The sequence below is a fragment of the Crinia signifera genome, chromosome 3 (genome assembly GCF_055691185.1).
Source record: "Crinia signifera chromosome 3, ASM5569118v1, whole genome shotgun sequence".
NCBI lineage: Eukaryota > Metazoa > Chordata > Amphibia > Anura > Myobatrachidae > Crinia > Crinia signifera.
In genome coordinates, this window is record NC_139219.1 from 126525985 (window position 1) to 126551515 (window position 25531).

Genomic DNA, 25531 nt, shown 5'->3' on the forward strand with positions numbered 1-25531 from the left:
TGGAGGAGGAAGTGAGATGGAGACAGAGAGTGCCGGAGCACAGCGAAATCCACAGCCCCACCAGAGGAGTCCACCATGGCCTCCAGCAGGATCCCCCAGCTGCCTCACCCGGCTGCCATGTCACCCAGCTGCGAAACACGCGGGCATGAACTCGGCCCCCAGCAAAGAGGGAAGAGGAGTCCACCATGCACCAGCAGGATCCCCCACACGGTACTCTGGCCTGCAGGCCCCCGACCTCTGTTCTCCAGTCTGGAGGAGCCTGTCTGCACCCAACCAATGTTCCAGCTCTGGGCAAACCCAGCGTCAGCATTGGCCCCCGAGGGATGAGGTACTACTACACTATCAGGGGCAGCCCAGAGAGGGCCCAACTCCGGCCCTGGCCTCACAAACTCTCCCCCCTGGCCTCATTGACTCTTCCCCCCCCCCTTGCCACCACCCCACCACCACCCACGCTGGCCTGCTGAGCCCCTCCACTGCTGTCCTGTGAGCAGCAACGTAAAGATGGCGCCGCTGATGGCTGTCTAGGATCTGTGCCGCTAGCCAAATATGTACCCCGTGTCACCCCTGCCGTGTTCCATATCTGTTCTGTTTTTACTGTCTACCTATCTGGCTGTTGCAATCACCAAGTGGTGCCGCTGAACAGCTGCCTGGGTGCTGTACAGCTCAGTAAATGTATGTTCCTCATGTCTGTGTCCCTCATCAGGATCCAGCTAGTGCATATCTGTACATGTTATATACATCTGTACTGTGACTGTTTTTTTACATGTTCCCACCGTGGCTGTTGCAAAGCAATCCAAACTAAATTCCTAGTATACATAAGTATACCTGGCCAATAAAGCTGATTCTGATATACATGATTATATGGTTAGGAACTTTAGCTCCAAAAGTTCTGAATTAATTATTAAGTTTCTATTGCATTTTAGGAGATTAAGGTTGCCATCACTATTTCTAAAACCATAATAGATCAAGTGCAACATTGTTACTCAAGTTATGTATATGGCATTTTCTCGTGACTTATCCACCAGGCTGTATTATTTACTAATAGGTACTTGTAATGTAATGTACATTTGTTTTTTTATAATCTGTTTTTATTGAAAATGAATATAAATAACAATCTGAAGCAAGTTATGATCGAAAGCAATGGAGCAATCCAGAGGGGGGTGATTTATGCATGGAAGGGACTGCTACAGAGGGGGCTGCGATATTTTAATAAAATAAAACGGTACTCTTTACCTAGAACGGCGCCCACGATGTCCATCGCGGTCATCGGGGGTAAAAAATCGCAGGCATCGCGGCCATCGCATGCACTAAAAAAACGGGTGCGACGCGATGCCCGCGATTTCCCATAGGGATCAATGTTAAAAGTGTGATTGGACGCGATTTTAGTGTTCAATGCCTCAATGCCCGCGATTTTTCCATAGGAAACAATGTTAAATGGGCCACAGAGCCCAAATAGTCCCCCTGAAGTCTGAAATGGCCCCCACAATTGTTAACGCCACCCCACGATCAACGTGAACCCGAAGCGTGGCGAGCGCAGCGAGCCCGCGAGGGGCGGCGGTACGCGTCCTCCGACCTTTTCATACCCCCACTATCCACGTCGGCGTGGAGTTGAGAATAGAATAGTGTGGCGAGCGCACTCAAATCGCGTCCAATCACACTTTTAACATTGTTCCCTATGGGAAATCGCGGGCATCGCGTCGCACCCGTTTTTTTAGTGCATGCGATGGCCGCGATGCCCGCGATGGGCGCCGTGCTAGATAAAGAGTACCAATAAAACTATTTAGAGCAAAAAAATATATATTTATTTTTTAAATTACTGCTGCCAGTGTATCAGGATAAGTCCAGGGTGCCCGCATGTGTGCCGTATCAGTCCAGGGGGGGCCACATGTGTGCTGTATCTGTCCAGGGGTGCCCACATGTGTTCCTTATCAGTCCACGGATGTCCGCATGTGTCCCATATCAGTCCAGGGGTGCCCGCATGTATCCAGTATCAGTCCAGGGGTGCCCACATGTGTGCCATATAATTCCAGGTGTACCCCCATGTGTCCTGTATCAGTCCAGGGGTGCCCGCATGTGTCCAGTATAATTCCAGGTGTGCCCGCATCTGTGCCGCATGTGTCCCGTATTAGAACAGGGGAGTTGCCCTTTTTTGAATGAAAAGAAAAAAACTTTTTTTTTTTATTTACTGCAAGGGCTGTTAAATGTGCTGTATCAGCCCAGGGGTGAGCCAAGTGTGCTGTATAATTCATGGGGTGTTGCTAAGTCTGCCGTATATTATTCCAGGTGTGCTGCTCTTTGTTTTAATTAAAATAATAAGGGTGGGATGTATTAATATACATCACCGCCCTTCGCCGCCTGTCTGCCGCATATGTACTAACATATGCGGCTGGCATCGCAATGCAGTGACGGAGGCCCCCGCGATACCTGGAATGTGGTGTGCGGGGAGTCTCCATCACCTCCCTGCCCCCTCCTGCATCCCTCACGCCGGGGACAGCTAAGCAGGCTGTCCCCAGCGCCTCCTTCTCCCCCCTGCAGCCGGAAGGACGTTGGCTGCGTCACTAGGGGGAGAGATGTGCTACCTTCCGGGTTCAGGAGGACCTGGACCAGGTAATCCAGAGGGAGGGGGAGAGGGGGGTCGGCGGGTTTTTCGGGGGAGGCGGCGAAAAGAAGCCCATAAGCTTCTATAGGGTATTGCCACCCAAAGGCGATACCCAACAATGCGGTGACGTGGCGGCCGGGTAATAGTACATCGGAAAATGCTGTAAAACAGGGATTTTACCGCATTTTCCCGTTAGTACATCCCGCCCTAAAAGTTTTTATTTTTCTACTGCAGGAATGTCACCATGTGTGCCGTATAATTCCATATCTGCTGCCATGTGTGCCGTATCAGTCCAGGGGTGCTGCCATCTGTTCCATATAATTCCATGTGTGCTGTATCAGGTCAGGGGTGCCCGCATGTGTGACGCATAATTCCTGGCGTGAGCCAAGTGTGTCATATAATTCATGGGTTGCTGCAAAGTCTGCTGTATAATTCATGCAGTGCTGCTAAGTGTGCCGTATCAGTCCAGGGGTGATGCTAAGTGTGCCGTATCAGTCCAGGGGTGAGCCAAGTATGCTGTTTAATTTATGGGGTGCTGCTAAGTCTGCTGTATCAATCCAGGGGTGCTGCCATTTTTTATTAAAAGAATAACTCTTTTTAATGCAGGAGTGTCACTATGGGCCTTATTCTAGTTCACTCTTTCTGACAAAATCCTTCTTAGATGGACAAAACCATGTGCACTGCAGGGGGGAGTTATTTTGTTTCTGTGTAGGGTAAATACTGGCTGCTTTATTTTTACACTGCAATATAGAGCTCAATTTGAAGTAAAACCCCACCCAAATCTAATTCTCTACACATGTTACAGCTGCCCCCCCCCCCTGCAGTGCACATGGTTTTGTCCATCTAATAAGGATTTTGTCAGAAAGAGTGAACTAGAATAAGGCCCTGTGTGTGCCGGTTAATTCCATGTGTGCTGTGTCAGTCCAGGGGTTCCGCCATCTGTGCCGTATAATACAATGTGTGCCGTATCAGGACGGGGCACCAGCATCTGTGCCATATAATTCATGGGGTGCTGCTAAGTGTACTGTATTAGTTCAGGGGTAGTCCAAGGGTGAGCCAAGTCTGCCAAATAATTTCTGGGGTGAGCCAAGTCTGCCCTATAATTCATTGGGTGATGCTAAGTGTGCCATATAAGTCCAAGGATGCTAATAAGTGTGCCGTATCAGTGTAGTGTTTTAACTGTCCACTTGTGTCGCTTATCATAGTTATCCAGCTACTTCGGTGCAAACCTTTTTGCCTAAAAACAATATAGTGTGGTGTTCAGACTTGACTGGAAATGAGTGGAGATGAATGCTACTGAGGTTAATAATAGCTTAGGAGCAAAACCCCTCCCCCCCAAAAAAAACGAAATTCTGTGATTTTAGTATTTTTTATGCCGGTGTGAATCCCTAATTCTTATATACAGGCAAAGCCTTGTATTCTAGCCAAGGGAGCCAAATGGCTGTGAATTCTGAGTGTTTGTTGTCCAAGGACAGTAAAACGTCTTCCATGCACATGTAACAATTGATTTTGGCAAACCAGGATTTGGGCATAGGTGGGGATGTCGGTCTCCATAGAGATGTACATTTGTTTATGAAATGCTGTTACTCTTTGTGTCAATGCAGCCCTGAATTTTCATTGATGCAGTGGTGCTTTTGTTTTTAATGTAGCCATGATGATGCCAGTTTGTTGATGCCATCTGTGGGCTTCGACAGACAAATTCCGGTTGTGCATGTGATTACACTTTTTGTGGTACTTATATAAAAGGTATATAATTCACTTATGGCTTCCTGCAGATGAAATGTATTAAAATTTTGAAATGTTGAACAACATTTGTCTGCTGTTACCAAGTCTGTACAGTCTTACATACAGTATTAGAAAGCCAGCACCATCCGTTTTTTTGCAAAAAATATCAAAAAAATCTTTAATGGCATATTTAAAGTGCAATAAACAGACATAAAAATATCCACAAGAAATATAAATATGCCATTAAAGATTTTTTTGATATTTTTTGCAAAAAAAACGGATGATGCTGGCTTTCTAATACTGTATATATATGTTACCATTTTTGAGCCTGGCACTCTGGTAATTGAACTTTTTGAGTGTGCAGCCTAACCTCAAGATACATATAATATATTATATATAAAATTTCTATAAAAGCACCATTAAATGAATATGATTTTAAAAGCTTGCAATCTTCAGGGGTTCCAGTGGAAACTACTGCCAAAATGGACATGCCATGGAGGGTTGTTTAGAAGGGATTGGGTACTTGTGTATTTTGACGGCGCCCATCGAATCGCATACCATAACGCATGCGATGGTATGCGATGCGACGCGATTTCGGTGGTTAGTGTACGATGGCATACAATTTTGAAATTGTATGCCATTGTACATGGCATACAATGCCATACGATGCGATGCGATTAAACATTGTATAAGCACCCTAATGGGTGCTTATACAATGTTAAGCACCCTAATGGGTGCTTACAATGTTAAATGCACCCCCACGCCACCCCCCCACTATAAACGTGAACCCGAAGCATGGCGAGCGCAGCGAGCCCGCGAGGGGCGGCGATACGCGTCCTACGACCTTTTCATACCCCCACTATCCACGTCGGCGTGGAGTTGAGAATAGATTAGTGTGGCGAGCGCAGCGAGCCACCGAGCCCGAAGCGTGGCGAGGGGACGCGGATACCTGTGAAGCCCGCGAAGGGACGCGTTTACCTGTGAAGGTATCCGCGTCCGCTCGCCACACTAATCTATTCTCAACTCCACGCCGACGTGGATAGTGGGGGTATGAAAAGGTCGTAGGACGCGTACCGCTGCGTTTGCCACGCTTCGGGTTCATGTTTATAGTGGGGGGTGGCGTGGGGGTGCATTTAACATTGTAAGCACCCATTAGGGTGCTTATACGATTTTTAATCGTATAGGGGGTCAAAATCGCGTCGCATCGCATCGTATGCCATCGGGTGCATGGCATGCGATACGTTTATCGTACGATGTACATCGGGGGCGCCGCTATAATACACAAGTACCAGGGATTGATATGAAATCCCAGTGGTCAGAATCCCGGCATTCAAAATCCAGAAGCCGGAATCCCGACTGCCGAAATCCTGACAGGGGGGGGCGGGGGGGGCGGCGTGGATCGGCACTGGTGGTTGCAAATGGTATGGTGAACTTGCACCCAGCATCTGTACATGCAGAAATAAATATACTAAGATGGGAGTTATGTTACCCATAGCAACCAATCAATCAAAGTGTACTTTATTTGTTTAGCACCTTCTAGAAGACAAGATCTGATTGGTTGCTATGGGCAACATCTATTCTTCAACAGAATTCCTATCTTCGTAAATTTAGCGTCTCTCATGTTTACTCTCCCAGACTCTATTTGCCCTTTTCCTACTTGTGTATTTTTGCACACCCATAATCCCTTTTCACTTTATCAACTTAATCCTAACTGCACTCTCCCTGGGCTGCCGGGGGATATGCTATGGCCTTGTACCTATTAGATCGTTGTGAAACATATATTTTATTTATGCTATATGGCATATTGAGGTAAGATATTGTTTTACATAGATATTGGATGGAAATTGGGTAATATAATATAATATTTGGGTATTGACACCTCTTGTGTATCTAGGGTGACCAACTCATCCCTTTAATGCAGGACACATATTAATTACACAGGTTCTGTGGCAGTTTAAAACCAGGTGAAATGGAGTCTTGAGGTGTGGCAGTTTAAAACCATGTGAAAGCCATCCACATAACCTGTGTAATTAATATGTGTCCTGGATTAAAGGGATGAGTTGGTTACCCTATGTGTATCCCATACACCTGTTTAATTTGTATTTTATATAATTTTTTTAGAGGTGCACATACAAGGTACAATTATTGTATACAATTTGGACTAGATCACATCGCATAGGTTTTGCAATGCAATGAGATGAGATCTAGTACAAAAAGTATGTACAGCACATACTTTTTGAGCTGTGCGATGATATGTGTGACAGGAGTGTGCATTGCATTGCATCGCAACGCACAGCCCCATTGTACCGTGTATGGGCACCTTTACTGGGGTATTTTGTTCCTACAACACTGCTTACTGTTTGCATTGTTTTAGATGTGTGGTTCACCTTTGATTACTTGTCAAATTATTTTTGTGTAGGAATAGGTCAAAGATTGTTGTCAGTGTTTTAACACTCAATGCAGTATCAAAGTTGCTAAAGCTACTATTGCCTGAACATACATTATTTGACTGCTTAATATCCTCTTTTGACCTTTCTTTGACCTCTTTATCTACTGTGTGACACAGGATGATTTCAAGGTTTCATTTATTTCTGAATCTGACCCATACCTCCCATTTGCTGGTTATGCAGCTATTACTGACAAATGCAAGGAACCCACTGACTTACAATTGCCTCTTAATCCTCACTTTGTTTATGTGGGTTGGGATCATTTGGTCTACAGCATGATAGTCGACAGTCATTAGGTTGACATGGGAAAATGTTGTCATGGGTCTAGGTCGACATGGGCAAAGGTCAACATGGTTCTAGGTCGAAATGTCATTAGTTCGACAGATCATTAGTTCGACAATGTCTATGTCGACAGTCAAAAGGTGGTCATGGGGTTTTTCACAGTTTTTTTACCTGAATTTCAACACAGTCAACATGGACACAGTTTCAAGTGCACCGCATCCGCTCACAATTCGTCAGGCACGGTGCCTCGCTGCGCTTGGCACACTATTTTATTCTCCCACCACGCCCTAGTGCAGTGGTCAGGAAACTCGGTCCTCATTACCCCACACAGTGCATGTTTTGCAGGTCTCCTCACAGAATCACAAGTGAAATAATTAACTCCACCTACGGACCTTATAAAATGTGTGAGTAATTAGTACACCTGTGCACCTGCTGGGTTACCAGCAAAAAATGCACTGTGTGGGGTAATGAGGACCGAGTTCCCTGACCACCACCCTAGTGGATGGTAGGGCATAAAATACCACCTGTCGGCTCAAAAAAACAGTGAAAAACCCCATGTCGACCTAAACATTGTCGAACTAATGCAAAGTTTTTTTTTACCCAGGTAAAGAAAGAGAGATTGGGTGCTGGTATAAGCTGTTTCTGTGCAAAAAATGGAGCTGCTGCTTGAAAGAGGTATATAGTAGACCACTAGGGTAAAGAACGATAGCACAAAAGGTATGTAAAGCAGCGCTTAATTGTAATACAGTTCTATTGTATCAAATTGAAAATAATACTAATAGTAATAAAAATATTAGCATGGGATTGTCTGAAAAAGTATGACAATTTATTAAAATACCATAAAAACAATAATGGTGAATACTTAGAGCAGCTTCAGGTTGTGGGTAGAGTTTTTGGGCTGTAATTGTATCCTCAAATTTAGAATGGCTGAATGTTCAAACAACAAGTTGTATAGGTCTCACCACTGTTGATTCTGTAGGGTTTTTTTCCAACTTGGGTCCAATTGTCCTCACTAGAATGCGGTTGTTCACTGGTGGTAAAGGGCCGCTGGAGGAAGATCAAGGACCATGTGGAGGTTCCCAAACTTTCGGTGGTGGACAAACGTTTGTACAAGGTGTTGAAATGTTCCAATGGTTCCAGCCAGATGGAGGATGAAATGAAGGCCAATATTCCACTTGAAGTCTGCTCACACTGTCACTAACGCGTTTTACTGAACTCTGTCAGCTTTTTCAAGGTGTTCCTCAGTGAACTTAAAAACCCTGAAGAATCTATTTGTTTAATCTGTGCATCTGCTGCTTGTTTGTGTAGCAGATGCACAGATTAAACTACTAGATTCTGCAGGGTTTTTAAGTTCACTGAGGAACGCTGACAGAGTTCAGTGAAACGCGTTGGTGGCAGTGTGAGCAGACTTCAAGTGGAGTATTGGCCTTCATTTCATCTCTGTATTATCTGATTATTATGTGTATATTTCTCACTCAGTGTGCAATTGTTTTTTTCCCTAACCAGAATTACCCCTCACTTTTGGCACCTGACATCACAATCTGATTGAGCAGCTTGCACACAAATGTGTTGTGTAGAGCCAGTGGATGCTCAAGATCGGCCGTTTGAAGATCGATCAAGGAAAGGTACAGATGGAGCCACTGTAATCCTTTGTCGGCACCCGCCATATCCTACCCTCTGGTGAGCGCCGGCGGACAGAGACTGGGACGCGCGTGCGTCTCACATGCACATGGGTCCCAGTATTACGGCAGCTGGGCAGGGTCAGGGGGGTTTAGGCGGCAATGGGGACCAGCGGGGGAAGCAGCGGACGGCAGCGGGCAGCTCCGTTGTCTCGTGCATGCACACCCACGGCGGGAGCTGGCCGCTGGCGGGGGCTGGCGATACTTTCACCAGCCCCTGCAAAGACTACAGTGGCTCCATCTGTAGATGTTTTCCAGTACATCGAGTAATGAAGGATCTAATTCTCAAAGAATGGAGTACGGTGGAGAAAAGATTGGCTCATCTCCCCAGACTCGAGAGGATGTACCCGTTCAGAGATGAACAATTCATGTCCTGGTGTTCAGTTCCAAAAGTTGATGCAGCAGCAGCTGAACTAACCTCCAAGACTACCACTAGAAGACGGGGCTTTGTTTAAGGACGCTATGGATCAAAGAGCTGAAGATTTCTCTAAAGAAGGTACATATGTCTTCCGCAGTATCATTAAAAGCAGGAGTGGCTATCGCATCATTGGCCAGAGCCCTAAGGTTATGGAGCACAGATATGCAGAAGGATTTAGAAGACAGAATATCCAGACAGTATCTGTTGCAAAGTTTGGAAACGATGCAGAGAGCCATCAGCTATATTTGTCAAGCATCACTGAACATGATGGCTTTTTCGGCTAAGACTATGGTGGCAGGAGTAGTAGCAGGAAGAGCATTATGGCTAAAAAGCTGGAATGCGGATGTTCACTCAAAGAGTCATCTAGCTTCTTTTCCCTTTGATGGATCATTTTTATTTGGTCAAAAGTTAGAAGCCATGATACACGGAAATAACAGGGGGTAAGTTTGTTCGTCTACCTCAAGACAAAAGAAACAGCCAGTTTCCAAGTAGATTTTCAGTGCCTATGTCTTCATGACAACAATTCAAAGAGGTTAGAAGCTACAGACCAGGACGTCAGTATGGCAGAAGGGGAGCATCAGGACGGCAGTCCTTTCGCCAACCAGCCAGAAGTTACCAAAGGCAATGACTATGCCAAAAGTGCTCCAGTGGGAGCGAGACTTTTGCAGATGTTTGGGTAACGGATATAGGTTACAATTCTGTCAGTGACCTCAAAGAGACAACTTCATTATATTCCGTCCTCCCCAAGGGAGAGTGGAAAGAGAGGCATTAAGACCTAGCTTGGATCAACGTGTGGCTATAAAAGCTGTTGAAAAGGTCCCAAGATCTCAGTGGAAAAAAGGGTTCTACTTTAATCTGTTTCTAGTGAAAAAGCATACCGGAGGATTCAGGTCTATCCTGGATCTCAGAAGGTTAAACTAATTTTTGGAGAATAGGAGGTTCAGGATGGAGACATTGGCTTTGATTCTGGCAGGAATCAGGAAGAACGTCTTTCTTGTGGCACTAGACCTAAAGGATGCCTATTACCACATACCCATATGCCTGTTCAAAGATAATTTCCAAATCAGATGTCTACCATTCGGTCTAACATCTTAACAAAGAGTCTTTTCAAAGGTACATGTTACTCTGGTAGCAAAGTTACGGGAGAAACAAATTCAAATTTGGCCTTACTTGCTGATTGAGGGTGATTTGGAGGCAGAAACAAGGAAGAGTCTGCAGATGGTGGTAGAATATCTCGAAACACATGGCTAGAAAAACAAGTTACAGTCACCAGAAAGATGTACAAAGGATACAGGATCTTGCAACAATCTGTATGAGACGCCAGCATATAACACTAGAGAGGGGAATGCAGCTTCTGGGAATGATGGTCTCAGCAATCAACATTATTCCCTGGGCACAGTGGAGGATGAGGAGTCTACAATTGGAGCTCCTTCCACTGGTGACAACCAAGAGGCACAGGTTAACAAAGATTCCAATGTATACATGGTTAAGAGAATCCCTAAGCTGGTGGTCAAAAGGACTGCAGACAAGGCCTACATTGCTTTATCTCCCACAATTTTTAAACCTGATGACAGATGTAGGCCAGACAGGATGGGGAGCCAATCTATTGGAACTATCGACTCAAGGAAGCTGGCCTCGGAAGGAAAGTTTACTGTACTCAAATATGAGGGAAACTTGCCATATGCCACTTCCAGAACCTGTTGAGACTGGCCCACCTAAATCATCAAGGGGGTACCCGAAGCAGACCCCTTATGAATCTGGCAGGAAAGATTCTGAAGTGGGCAGAAGAAAACATTTGGTCCCTGTCGGCGATTTAGGTTCCAGGAAAGGAAAACATGGTGGCTGACTACCTAAGCAGAACAAACATCCTTCCGGGAGAACGGGAGCTGAAACAGGAAGTATTCCAGATGGTAGTAGAGAACTTTGGGGTACCAGAAGTGAACCTGATGGCAACACAAGCCAATTGCAAGGTGAAGACATTCTACTCCAGATTTTAACTGCCTGCAGCAGTGGTTGTCGATGCTCTGTCAGTTCAGTGGAACTTCCAACTGGGTTATGTCTTCCCACCGATGCAACTCATAGGCCTAATTCTGAAGAAGATCCAAGAGGAACAGGTTACAGTGGTATTGATATTACCCTTTTGGCCAAGGAGATTGTGGTTCCTGATGATGTTGAAGCTAGCGGTTCAAGAGCCTCTGGTCTTACCAGTAACTCCAGATCTTCTGAGTCAAAGGCCAGTTTTGCATCCCAATCCAGAAGTATTTGGTCTGAGGGCTTGAAAATTGAGAGGCAGGCTCTAAAATGACAAGGGTTATCGGATCTGGTGATCGAGATACTACTTAATGCAAGAAAACAGGTGTCGTCATTGGCATACTACAGTACCTGGAAGAAATTTCCAGGTACTGTAGTATGCCAGTACATGGCACAAGCTTCAGTTGTTGACATCTGTAAAGCCGCTACTTGGTCTTCTATCAACACGTTTACCAGACACTATGGGTGACATTCTATGGGATGAGAGTTTTTCCCACGTCAGTTTTTCGCCCATTATCGCACTTTTTTCAAATCGCATTTTTGCCTTGGATTCGCATATTTAATGAGGTGCATGTTCCGGCAAGAAAAGTGCGATTGAGTGCGATAATGGGTGAATTTTCGGCATGAAAATGTGCGATTTTTAGGCATGAAAATGTGCGAATTTAAGCTTATGTGCGATTTTGGGTTTGTATTAAAAAAATAAAAAAATTGTGTGGGGTCCCCCCTCCTGAGCATAACCAGCCCCGGGCTCATTGAGCCGGACCTGGTTCCAAAAATACGGGGGACAAAAAGTGTAGGGGTCCCCCATATTTCTGAAACCAGCCCCGGATTCTTGGACCGGTCCTGGTTCCAAAAATACGGGGGACAAAAAATCTGGGGGTCCCCCGTATTTTGAAACCAGCACCGGGCTCCAACAGCCCGCAGTGTCATGCCACAGCCGGGGGACACTTTTTACATAAGGTCCCCCGGCCGTACCATGAGCACCGTGGCTGGTTAGCCTTGGACAATTGTCACCTGCTTTAGATATTACCTCAATGTGTATGACATTTTATATTTCTGACCTTTGTTACTGGACATATGTTAAGGTGCACACAAGTGCATAGACACTGAGCGATTTACACCTGGCCCAGCAAATGTTTACAGTGGGTGAGCCAATTTACACAGTCGGAGAATGTAGAAAGTGGTTCACTCTGCCAGTTAAACTAGCCAATGGTGGCTGGTGATGATGCAGGAGCACGTATCAGCAATCTTTGGTATAAATGTTTTCATACAATTATATCATAAAGGCTTGTTTTATTTCAAAATAAATAAAATGGATGAAAAATTTGACAAAGCAGTAGATACCTTTGTATCAGAAATCTCTACATCTATAAACAAGTGTGAGGAAGTTCATTAGACCATCAATCAAAATGATATGGTGTTCTTGGGTTGATGTGCGCTCAAGTACAAAAACACAGGATTTTAAAAACAGTGGAAAAGGTGTATAACATACTCTGACGTTGTATTATAAATCAATGGTTTCAGCATGAGTTTTAGTAGAACCTCTATCTTAATGTACAGTAACTCTGCACGTAGAGTCAGGATTTTCTTACATTATTTTTTATTTTATTTTTTTTAATCACATACCTTTCTGAAAAATTGAAGGTTGATGTTCTATTGTACTTTGTTGTGAGTGGTTCCTATACTCCAATTCTAACTATTCTGATAAAGGGGACAATATTTACTACTAATATACGAAGCGAAGCACACATTATTATTCAATTAAATATCTTTTTAGACTAATTGTGGAACTTGTGTTCTGGGCGCTTTTTTCATTGCATTGCATTGCATGCAATATAGTGGCATACAATTCATGCAATGTGATTTTTCATTGTAAAGACCAGATTTTTAATTGTACAGTCAACCATGGGTGATTTCATACCCCCACTATCCAACTACGCATGGAGTTGATTTTATATAGCGTGGCGAGCGCAGCGAGCCACCGAGCCCGAAGCGTGGCGAGCGACCGCAGAATACATGTAAAGTAATCCGCTGCGCTCGACACGCTTCGGGCTCGGTGGCTCGCCACTCTATATAATATCAACTCCATGCGTAGTTGGATAGTGGGGGTATGAAATCACGCATGGTTGACTATACAATTAAAAATCAGGTCTTTACAATGAAAAGGCATGCAATGCAATGCGATGCTATTTAAGTAGTGGCATGCAATGAAAAAATCGTGAGCCCAGATAATACACAAGTACCCTAATTGTTGATAGCACATTATTATTCTAACATGATCACAGGGGATTAACTAAAAAGTGGCATACACAAGTTATACTAATGGGAACCCAATGCCTGTTCCCACTCCCTAAGCAGACCATTCAAGTCCCAGAGAGAAAATGCTCCAGGCTCACCCTAAACAGAACACAATATGATGGGGAGGAGGGGTGGCGGGGGAGGGGGGGGGAACATAAACAAATGCTAGTATTCCTTGTTATAATATGGCTAGTCTAGCCTGTCTAGTATGGTGCGGTTTCCACCTTAGCATTGGGACCTATGTTCAGTAAGGGTTGGGATCATTTGGTCTATTGCATTATGGTCGAAAGTCATTAGGTCGAATCCATTAGGTCGACATGCTAAAAGGTCGACATGACTCTAGGTCGACATGATTCTAGGTCGAAAGGTCATTAGTTCGACAGGTCATTAGTTCGACAAGGTCATTAGTTCGACATTGTCTATGTCGACATTCACAAGGTCGACATGGGGTTTTTCACTGTTTTTTTACCTGAATGTCAACACAGTCGACATGGACACAGTTTAAAGTGCACTGCATCCGCTCGCTATGCATCGGGCACGGTGCCTCGCTACGCTCGGCACACTATTTTATTCTCCCACCACGCCCTAGTGGATGGTAGGGCATGAAATACCGCCTGTCGGCACATGTTGGCTCAAAAAACAGTGAAAAACTCCATGTCGACCTTGTGAATGTCGACATAGACAATGTCGAACTAATGACCTTGTCGAACTAATGACCTTTCGAACTAGAATCATGTCGACCTTTTCCCATGTCGACCTAGAGTCATGTCGACCTTTTAGCATGTCGACCTAATGGATTCGACCTAATGACTGTCGACCATAATGCAGTAGACCAAATGACCGCATCCCGTTGAGTAATGTTATTGTAGTGGGAACCAAGTTAAGTTGTATGACACAAAAAGCCTATTGAATTGAATGGAAAAACTTTTATAGTTCATGCATTGGGACACATTCACTGCTGCATCCACAAATAACAATAGTAATATTTACTTTTTCCAACCACCAGTGAAAAACTGCTAAAGTGTACCAGGAAGAAGCCCTTCATACATACGGAGTTATATTGTCTGCTAGTATTTATTCATTATTGCAGTGGTTCCTAAACTCAGTACTAAAATTACCCAAAGACTCAGAGGCTTACACATGGAGCGATTTTGGCTTAACTTTTCCTAAGATTTTGATTATAGGTTATAGTCAAAATCGTCAATAGTTATAGTCAAAATCATAAGGAAAGTTAAACCAAAATCTCTGCAGGTGTATGCCTCTGAGTAACTTGAGTACTAGAAACCACTGCACTAACAAATAAAAGGCATGTGGTACAGTTGGAGCCCCTCCCAACTTTGCTCCTTAGGTCGTAGCTCACCATGGCTATCCTATTGTTCTTAACAGCAATACAATACATAGAACAATACAGTAGGGGATTAGCAGAGTAATCCTATTACTCACTTAATCCTATTAAAGGGCTAAATGAGGAGGGCTCCATCTATACATTTACCTTCGTACTCAAATTAAATGAAAGGGGCATACACACACAGTAATTTGGCTTAACTTTTCTTACTGACTATATAGTGAAAATCATAAGGAATGTTAGCCAAAATGGCACATTGTTAAGGGGTTTGCAATTACAATGCATGGCAACGAGAGCTAGGTATCACAAGGAAATATAGACTGCTTGTTACTATGGTGGTTAACTGTGGTTCCACTAGACGTCTCAATGTTTGTTCATTTAAAAAAAGAACCACAAGATGTCTCCATGTTTGTTCTTTTAAAAAAGTCCTGAGTGCTGACATCACCCCGCTGCTATATCTTTCTGCTGCCACGCCAGCCTGCTTCATGGAAGGCACCGGGCCAGTATACCTTGTATTCGGAGTGCCAGGGTCCAAAAGGTACACCCTGATAAAGGTGTAGTGTTTCACCCCAAAAGATTGGTATTATGCACATGTAAATAAACATTACAAAATTGTTTTGAAGTCTCAGAGTGCCGCCAGCTACAGACAAGATATATATATATATATATATATATATATATATATATATATCTATCTAAAGCAAATCGCCTTTGCAGCAATTAAAAGTTTGAAGTAAATGGTTACCTGTTTCAAGGTATCTTTTTGGGGTACTTATATGTTAATTGGGTGCCCACTAAGCAATTTGCTTAGTGGGCTATTCTGCGTAGTGAAATCGCATCGCATGGGCCATTTTAGGGCCATGCGATGTGTGATGCTATTTTCCTATGTATTTTATTCACTTGTCTCTCAGCCCCGGGCCATTGCATCGGCCGCAAAATCGCATGCGATTTTATCGGGTGTGCTATGCCATTACATTAGGTATACAATAATATGATTGTATGTCCTAAAAATAGGTTTAACGCACCCCCCCCCACACTATCCACGCCACCCCGAAGCGTGGCAAACACAGTGAGGAATGCATCCTCCGACTTTTTCATTACCCCACTATCCACGTCGGCGTGGAGTTGATTTTATATAGTGTGGCGAGCGCAGTGAGCCTCCGAGCCTGAAGCGTGGCGATCGGACGCGGAATACATGTTAAGTAATCTGCGTCCGCTCGCCATGCTTCAGGCTCGGTGGCTTGCTGCACTATATAAAATCAACTCCACGCCGACGTGGATAGTGGGGTAATGAAAAAGTCTGAGGACGCGTTCTGCCACGCTTCAGGGTGGCGTGGATAGTGGGGGGGGGGGTGCGTAAAAGCTATTTTTAGGACACACAATCATATTATTGTATACCTAATGTAATGGCATAGCACACCTGATAAAATCGCATGCGATCACATGCCATTTTTCGGGAGGTGCAATGCGATATTGTGGTGTAAAATATTAAAAAAAATAATTACATGAAAAAATCGCATCGCATGCCCTTAAAATGGCCCATGCAATTTCCCTACGTTACCGTCCGTATGCTAATTGGGCGCCCAACAAACATAAGTACCCTTTTTGAAATCCTGGGAGTACCACCTCAACCTACATTCTTGATGCAGATTCATCGACAGGAGGGCACCCATATAGTTACCATTCTAAGTGGAGAGCCGGTCTTACTCGTGATAGATATAGAAATATATATATATAGAAATATATATATATGTCTCTGATAGGTCCGGCACTCCTGCTGTGCCTGGTGCAGCTGCTCCGGTGCCCCCCCGCAGAATAGGTCAATACAGTGGTGGATGGGCAGTGGCACTCGAGATGTTAGCGTTTTAGCATTAAAAACTTTTTTCCATGATTCAAGACTCCTGAGTGCCACTGCCCATCCACCACTGTGTGTGTGCGTGTATATATATATATATATATATATATATATCCCACAAAGAAGAGGCGGCACTCAGCGTCTGTGACAAAAAATCTCATGAAGTGTATTCAACACATAACAGATCTACGTTTCGGGGACAGCCTCTCCGTCATCAGGATACAGTGCAATAGACACAGTGCTTAAATAGGGTCTTACCCACAGGAGGGAACATCCTTCACTCCACGGCATCACCGCCTGCAGCATCGCTGCGTCCGTCCCTCGCCGCCTGCTTCTGCTTCCGGAGTGGGCTGACGTCAGCACGCCCGGCGGCGTTGCCGTGGTGACTGTGTATACAAAAAATGTCAACAGCGTTAGACAGCGTGCACAGGAAATAAAAAGTGCAAAACATCAGAACGGAGGATCTGTATATTACTACAGATCTAAAGTGCAAATGTGCCAAACTGTAAACATGGGCTGTTTAACTGGTGCGTGTATAAAATGTTATACTTATAAAAACAAGCATCTCATTGACATGCGAGGTGCCATGTTAAAAAATTCTAATGGGCAATGTATCAACAACATGATGGGCACCATACTTAAATGAACTTCTATACATAGAAATCAATATGTGTGACTGTGCTGACATGTAAGCGCTATATGAGGCTAGTTATATGAAGTGAATAAGCCCCAGTGACTCATTCAGCCCTTTGGGGCACAGAGTGTCCAGGTGGAAAATCCACCTGGATTCAAGTTGGAGCAGTTTTCTAGACCTGTCACCCCCCCCCCCCCATAAAGAGGGGGGGAACATGGTCTATAATTTTGTGCTTGAGGGTGGCCATGCTATGCCTGGCTTCGGCAAAGTGCCTGGCCACTGGTTGATCCCCTGTGCCATTTTGTATGGCCGTTCTTATGGCAAGGCGGTGTTGTGCCATACGGATCTTAAAGGGGCACTCCGTTTTCCCCACATAATACATGCCACATGGGCAGAGGATCACATAGACCACAAATTTCGTGCTGCATGTGAGAGCCCAGTTAATGGGGAGTTTCTTTCCGGACTGAGGGTGGGTAATGTGGTCTCCTATGGCCATATACGTGCAACAAATTTTTTAACATGGCACCTCGCATGTCAACAAGATGCTTGTTTTTATAAGTATAACATTTTATACACGCACCAGTTAAACAGCCCATGTTTACAGTTTGGCACATTTGCACTTTAGATCTGTAGTAATATACAGATCCTCCGTTTTGATGTTTTGAACTTTTTATTTCCTGAGCACGCTGTCTAACGCTGTTGTCATTTTTTGTATAGTCACCACGGCAAAGCCGCCGGGCGTACTGACGTCAACCCACTCCGGAAGCGGAAGCAGGCGGCGAGGGACGGACGCGGCGACGCTGCGGGCGGTGATGCCGTGGAGTGAAGGATGTTCCCTCCTGTGGGAAAGACCCTATTTAAGCACTTTATGCCTATTGCACTGTATCCTGATGACGGGGAGGCTGTCCCCGAAATGTAGATCTGTTATGTGTTGAATACACTTTATGAGATTTTTTGTCACCAGACGCTGCGTGCCGCCTCTTCTTTGTGGGTTATGTACTGGGAGCTTAGCTCCTTCAGGAAGGCACCAGTGCAATTTATTCAAGGGGGACCCAGCAGTGCCGGAGCCGAGATTGGAGGATAGATATATATATAATCTTCTGAAGGGTGGCACTCTGCCAATCAAAAACTGTCCAGGCATCCAATTGGGCCTGGACAGTTTTTGATTGGCAGAGTGCCACCCTTCAGAAGATTATATCTTTCGACCTACAAGAAGTCGTTATCAGGAAGGCACCGCCGTTTTCTACCCTGTATACCTTTATTACTTCAAGGAGAGTGCCGCTCCCAACTGACTCATATATATATATATATATATATATATATATATATATATATATAGTGTGTGTGTTGTATTCAAGAGTAAACACTGACTTGTATCTAAAGCATTATTATTGAAATGGTCAGCTAATTTAATAATCAGAGCTAATTTAATAATCAGAATTTTTATGTCATAATTACTCAATTCGACAAACAGTGCAATATTGCCAAAGTAATAAAAAAGCTTCTATTTTATTAATATTTCCACAGTTATCAGCTAAGGTAATTATCAGGGGATAACGCACTAATCCCCTCATTTGAGCTGAACCTCGCAAATCATGGAGGAGCAAGGAAAACAAAAAGTGTTGGAAAAGAACCCATTGATCCTGCATTTTATGTGGAATCAGTAGTTAAAAGTGCCTAAATTCTCTATTTAATTGAATAGCCTTTCCCTGCAGGGATTTTTGCTGTCAATAAGTTGCAGGGTAATTCCCACGGCTAACTGAATATCTGCCTAAGTGGAAAAGTAGCAAGCAATTTAATTTATTGCATCAACAATAAAAACCATACACTTATACAATTGTCATTTATCTTCTGGGATGCAATTGCAAACTAACTTGTCAAGTAATCTTACACGCAGCTACAGTACTAACTGAATTTTCCAACCGATTCAACTATTTTTGTGCACATTACTGTAGCTGAAATTTCTATGAGAAATAAGTAGCATGTTTTATACTGTATCAACTGAGGGCTTGTTCTCTTTTTAACGCATAAATTGTTTTGCAATGGAAATGTGCATCTGTCAAAACAAAATGCCATTAGCACATACATTTTGAAATGTTTGTATTCTAAAGGGACATTAAACCTTAAAAAAGCAAGTTAATGCAAAATGTAAAGACATGTTTAAAAATGCATGTTAGCATCTTAAAATGAATTAGCATTTTAGATTTTGAGGCTCTTTCAGCGCAGATCGCTTAATTTTAACTTGCAGCTATTTTAAAGGCAATGACCACATTACTGAAGCCCTATGTGAAAAAAACAAATGCGGTAATAACTTATTTATTGAAGCTTCAAATTGACATACAAATGTAAAAGTTTCATTTAGTCTAAACACGTAATTGTTACCATTATTTTTACCACCACACATTAACATTTCCAATAGTACTACAATTAGTGAGTTATGAATTGTCAAGAAAGGGCAGAAAGATTATTTTAAAGTGAGAAAGCCACTTCCGTCTAACACAAAAATGTAGCCAACAAATTTATAAAAAAAAACTGCACCATGGTTCAATGCTTGTAACCATGGCATCAGAAGTTTTGAATGTGGATTGCTTAATTCCATTACTAGTCCAATCCCAAGCCTAGGGACAGACCTCTAAGAAAAACAAACAAACAAACAAAAACAACGCAATATACATTTCTGTATTCAATTCTGACGTGAATGGATCCTCCTTCCTTTGTTTGCAATTCCCCCTCAATACACCCAGTACCTGCTACCTCTACTGTTGCTGTGGGAGCTGCAAATAGCCTAAACGGAAGACGCCAAAAAGCAACAGGTAGTGTTTGTGTTCTTTCGTACAGGTAGTTCATTGTATGTGTCTGGGTGTTGATTAGGGGGTAGCAGTGATACAGGAGGTAAAATTTCTTGGTTCTCCTGCCATGTTGGCAGAGAATGGAGAGCCGGGAAGTGTGTATCTGGGTGCTGGTTGGATGTTCGTAGTAAATGAGGGGGTGGATGGTATGTCAGGACTGGTGAGGCAGTGAAGATAGATTTGGGGGTGGGATTATGTCTAGGTGCAGTTGATAATGAATGTGCAGTAGGGGTGTGTGTGTGTGTGTGTGCAGACACTCTCCTGGTATGAACTTGCACCAAGGTTACCTTGTACTTTTTGTTGTATTAGGTTAGCAAGGGCAGGGTGCAGTGTGACTCATGTTGGTCTTATGAGAAGTGGGATAGAGGCAAGCAAGGAGACTATTAGATAGTTGAAGAAGCAGGGATTCTTAATTGTCCAGAACAATGTGTGTCTTATGCCAAACTTGCAGGAGTATCAAAATACCCAAGACTATGTCCATTTAACCAACTTCTGAAAACCATTTTGCATCATAAAATCTAACAGATTTGTATGAAACTTTCAAAACAGCAGAGTTGTTACTTAATTCGTATGAAACTTTCAAAACAGCAGAGTTGTTACTTAATTCATCATTTAGTCAATCATGTATACAAGCTAAAGCAGTCCATTTAATTTTGTAGTTAAATTATTCTCCAATTGATATTACTGTATTTCTAAATTATGATATTTTTTAATGGTAAAAAACGAGTCTCAACTATAGCTGATGTTAGTTTACTGCATGGGCAAAAATGGCTAATATCGCAATTTAGCATCACCCTATCGTAGCCAATTTTGCCATGCAGTAAACTACCTGCTATTGGCTGATGGGTTGGGATCATTGGGTAGACCACAAGATGGTCGACAATCATTAAGTTGACACAGTTAGGTCGACAGGGGTCAAGGTCAACACATGCGTTAGGTCGACACGGGTTATGTCGACAGTCAAAAGGTTGACATGGCTTTTTTTTACCTGAATGTCGACACAGCCGACATGGGCACTGTTTTAAGTGCACCGCATTCCCACTCGCCATGCTTCAGGCACACTATTTTATTCTCCCACCAAGCCCTAGTGGATGGTAGGGCATGAAATACTGCCTGTCGGCAAATGTTGCCTTAAAAAAAAACCAGTAAAAATCCCCATGTCGACCTTTTGACTGTCAACCTAACACATGTGTCAACCTAGACACCTGCCGACATTGTCCCATGTTGACCTAGACACCTGTCGACCTAAACCCCATCTTATGGTTGACCATATCGCTGGCCGATAGCACATGCAATCCAGGATAAATTCCTGGACCAGGTTATTATATCTGCAAAAATTACTATCATCAGGGATTAAATATTCACATGCCTAAGACATGAAAAGTTTAATTCCCGATAAATAACAGCATCAGCATGCTGCATCGGGGATTGTAAAATAACCCCCAGCAAATAAATATAATAAAAAAAAATGAAAGCCAGCAACATCCTTTTGAATGCTAAAACATTTTTATGAAACGAGGCATAAACGTGCAAGAGACGATATCAAAAAGTAAAAAGAGGGTACTTGTTTCCTAGCACGGCCACAATCGCGGGCATCGTGTACCTTTAAGTTAAGGTACACGATGCCCGCGATTTCCTTTGAAATCGGGTCCATTTTGCCGGCAAAGGCAAAATCGCAGGCATCGCGTCGGTCGCGTGCATTAACATGGCCCCAGACTCGATGCCCGCGATTTTGCCATAGGCTTCAATGTTAAAATATTTTTAACATTGAAATCGGGAGCATCGCGTCGGTCTTGTGCCATTATAATGGCACAAGATGAAATGGACTTGATTTAGTCCATCTCACATAGGAAACAATGTGAAATGGGCCAATATGACCCATTTCACATTGTATATGGCTCCGTCATGGGTTACGCAACCCCATTGTCAGCGTCACCCCAAGATTGACGCCAACCCGAAGCGTGGCGAGCGTCCTCCGACCTTTTCCTACCCCTACTATCCACGTCGGTGTGGAGTCGAGAATATAAAGTGTGGCGAGCGCAGCGAGCCACCGAGCCCAAAGCGCGGCGAGCGGACGTGTATACCTGTGAAGTTATACGCGTCCGCTCGCCACGCTTCGGGCTCGGTGGCTCGCTGCGCTCGCCACACTTTATATTCTCAACTCCACGCCGACGTGGATAGTAGGGGTATGAAAAGGTCGGAGGACGCGCACCGCCGCCCCTCGCGGGCTCGCCACGCTTCGGGTTGGCGTCATTCGTGGGGTGGCGTTCAGGGGGTTAAAATGGGGGTCTGGGGAATACTTTACATTGAATCCAATGTAAAATAGGGTCCCAGGGACCCTATTCACATTTGATTCAATGTAAAAATCGGGTCGATCGCATCGCATGCGATTTGGCCGCATGCGATGCGACCGACGCGATTTTTCCGACACGATCACCCCGATGCAAATCGGTGTGGCCGTGCTAAGAAACAAGTACCAAGAGGTAGCAAAAACAGGGGGAGACACCTATGAAAACATTGATGTACTTCATAATGGCAGAAAGGAGTGAATACTCATCTGACAAAGGCATGAATAATGCGGCGCTCCCATAAGATATAGTCACCTTGGTGACCATCTCGGGTGGGAGCGCCACATTATTCCTGCCTTTCAGAAGAGTATCAACTCCTTTCTGCCATTATGAAGTACATCAATGTTTTCATAGGTGTCTCACCCTGTTTTTGCTACCTTTTGTTACTTTTTGATGTTGTCTCTTGCACATTTATGCCTTGTTTCATAAAAACTTTTTTAGCATTGAAAAGGATGTTGCTGGCTTTCATTTGTATATGTGAAACCATTATAAGACCTGCACTCAGAACTCTGTTCTTTCTCATGTGTACGGCCTAGTTACACACACAATATTTTTTTATATATACTATAGTATATATCAGACAGATGGAGGGACTCCCAAGTAAAGTGACACAAAACTGGTTATCAATCAATGTTTCATGGTTTATTTACCACGTCATCAGGATAAAGTTTACAACTTGCAGGTACAGATATATATAGGCGACTGACTGGCCAGGCTGATCAGGAGCAACAGACCTCCCATTGCAATCAGCAATGGATCAGCCCACCTCACCAGTGTACACCAGTTATTCATTATATTAATTTACAAATATACATACACTATATATAATTCAAAAATATTAAATACACCCTTTGAGATTGGCTATCAAACTGGCAATCTATGCATCGCCATACGTTCTCTTAAACTGGCAATCTCAAAGGGTGCCAGTGATCAGCCATTTTATGGCTATGGACACAGTGTTATTAACCTTAGGTATGTAATTATCGATCACATCCCCAAGAGTATACTATGGGGTGGTAATCGATAACATAAGCTACTGCAATGCAAGGCATCCTGGATACACAGGCTGGGTATGCTTGCTAAATGAACAAAAAGGTCTACATTGTTTCTGATATCTGATATAAATAATACATTGAAGAGTGTAAGTTGTGTGTGTCTGTCGCATTGTGGACACACCGTGGCACTCAGAGCCACCAGATTCAGCAACAAGGTACCGCTGTACCCGGTGGAGTGCACCTCGAAGCCGTTTTTGGGAAAATTCACTTAGAAATGTAAAAAACACCAAGGTTTAATTTGCCTTCATTGATGATCTGGGAAAAAGATTGACTGACTATCTGGTAAACCAAAGACCAACTCCACACCTGATTTCATTGCAGTCATTGAGTATAATTGACACATTCTAACATTATGGTGGAGGCTTTAAACCAGGCATGTCCAACGTTGGCTCTCCAGATGTTGTGAAACTACACATCCCAGCATGCATTGCCAGTTTTGCTATAAGAGAATGCTAAAACTATTGCAAAGCATGCTGGTATGTGTAGTTTCACAACATCTGGAGGGCCAACGTTGGACATGCCTGCTTTAAACAATTACAAATAATTGAGGCTGTACATATACCACATACACCACACAACATATTTATGGGGGAGTGGTGATGGCAGCGGAGGGGGGCCTGCATTGCGGCAGCCCCCCCTGCCAAAATGGTGAGCCGCCAATGGTTGTAGTGCATGTGGGTTTGTGTTGTATTACATGTGGTGTGTGTTGTGTGTACAGATACACACAACACACACCACATGTAATACAACACAAACCCACATGCATTACAACCAGTGGCGGCTCTTACCCTTTTGGCAGGGGGGGGGGGCTGCCGCAATGCAGGCCCCCCTCCACTGCCACCACCAAGCTCCCTGCCGATCCCCTGAACGGGGCCAGCACATGTGCAGTAACTTCATACATACTGCGCATGCACTGGCCCATGGGCTGCCTTTGCAGGGTCCGGCGCATGCAAAGTATTGTCTGCGGTACTGCGCATGCACAGAACCCATTTTGGCTCCTGCCCCACATTTGCACACAGAGAGGCATCCTGGAGGGAGGGGACACCTCCCAATAGAACTACCTTGGGTGACTGGCAGGTCGGACTTCCAATAGGAAGTCACTGCCAGTCACATTGAAGCCAGAGCAGTCTCACTGATTACATCTGGCTTCACTTAGGCAGAGACAGTGGCACTATCCATGTTGGCATGGAGTTGATTTCATATAGTGTGGCGAGAGCAGCGAGCCACCAAGCCTGAAGCGCGGCGAGCATAGCTAGCCCCACGAGAGGACGCGGAAAAATAAGCAAATAGCTTATTGGGCGCCCAACTAACATATAAGTACCATATACACAACACACACCCACATACACTACAACACACAAAAAAATTATTGCATCATAGCATACCCTCCAACTGTAACGAAATTTGCCATTTTTTAACAGTCTGTACCGGCAAATAAAAACTATAACGAATATAGTTTTTTCTTTTTTCCCCCATATCCGTCTCTCCAGTCTGTCACTGCACTCCTCTGCTGGTGGCACTGAGAAATCTTGTCCTGGCCAATGCACCCATTGATCAATAAAAAGTGGGTACACTGCACTCATCCTGTTAGTTGGATGTTAGGCGCTGCTCTGCCTTAAGGGTGCCCCAGACCCTTTAGGTTCATAGATAATGTTTGGTCGATGGGCAGGAGCACTGCCTGTATTTATTTGAATGTTATGAGTGTAAGAAGTTAAAGAATAAGACTAAGAAGAGATAAAGATTTGTCACAATAAAGTGTACAATTTACTCAATTAATCATGAAAAAATCTAGGTATACATAGAAATACAAATCAAGAAATGAAAGTAGGATTAAAAATAAGTTCCGATTCAAATTGATAATTTTTTGGATGGGGTGGGTTTGTGAAACAAATCTACAGATGGGGGGGGGTCTGGATATTGTGGGTGTAATTGGTGTTTGGTACACCTACAGGGGGTCCCCCAATTG

The 25531-nt window shown here is 43.9% G+C and overlaps 1 protein-coding gene across 1 annotated transcript in view; it reads right to left on the reverse strand.

Annotated features, from left to right (window-relative positions):
* Nucleotides 1–17029, reverse strand: part of LOC146062914 (scavenger receptor cysteine-rich domain-containing protein DMBT1-like) — a 384870-nt gene extending 367841 nt beyond the window's left edge. Inside the window, exon 1 of the mRNA XM_083174922.1 lies at nt 16938–17029. Within this exon, the coding sequence (XP_083031048.1) occupies nt 16938–16985 (48 nt within the window). The 5' untranslated portion in view covers nt 16986–17029. The remainder of the gene's footprint in view (nt 1–16937) is intronic.
* Between the last annotated feature and the right edge of the window lie 8502 nt (nt 17030–25531).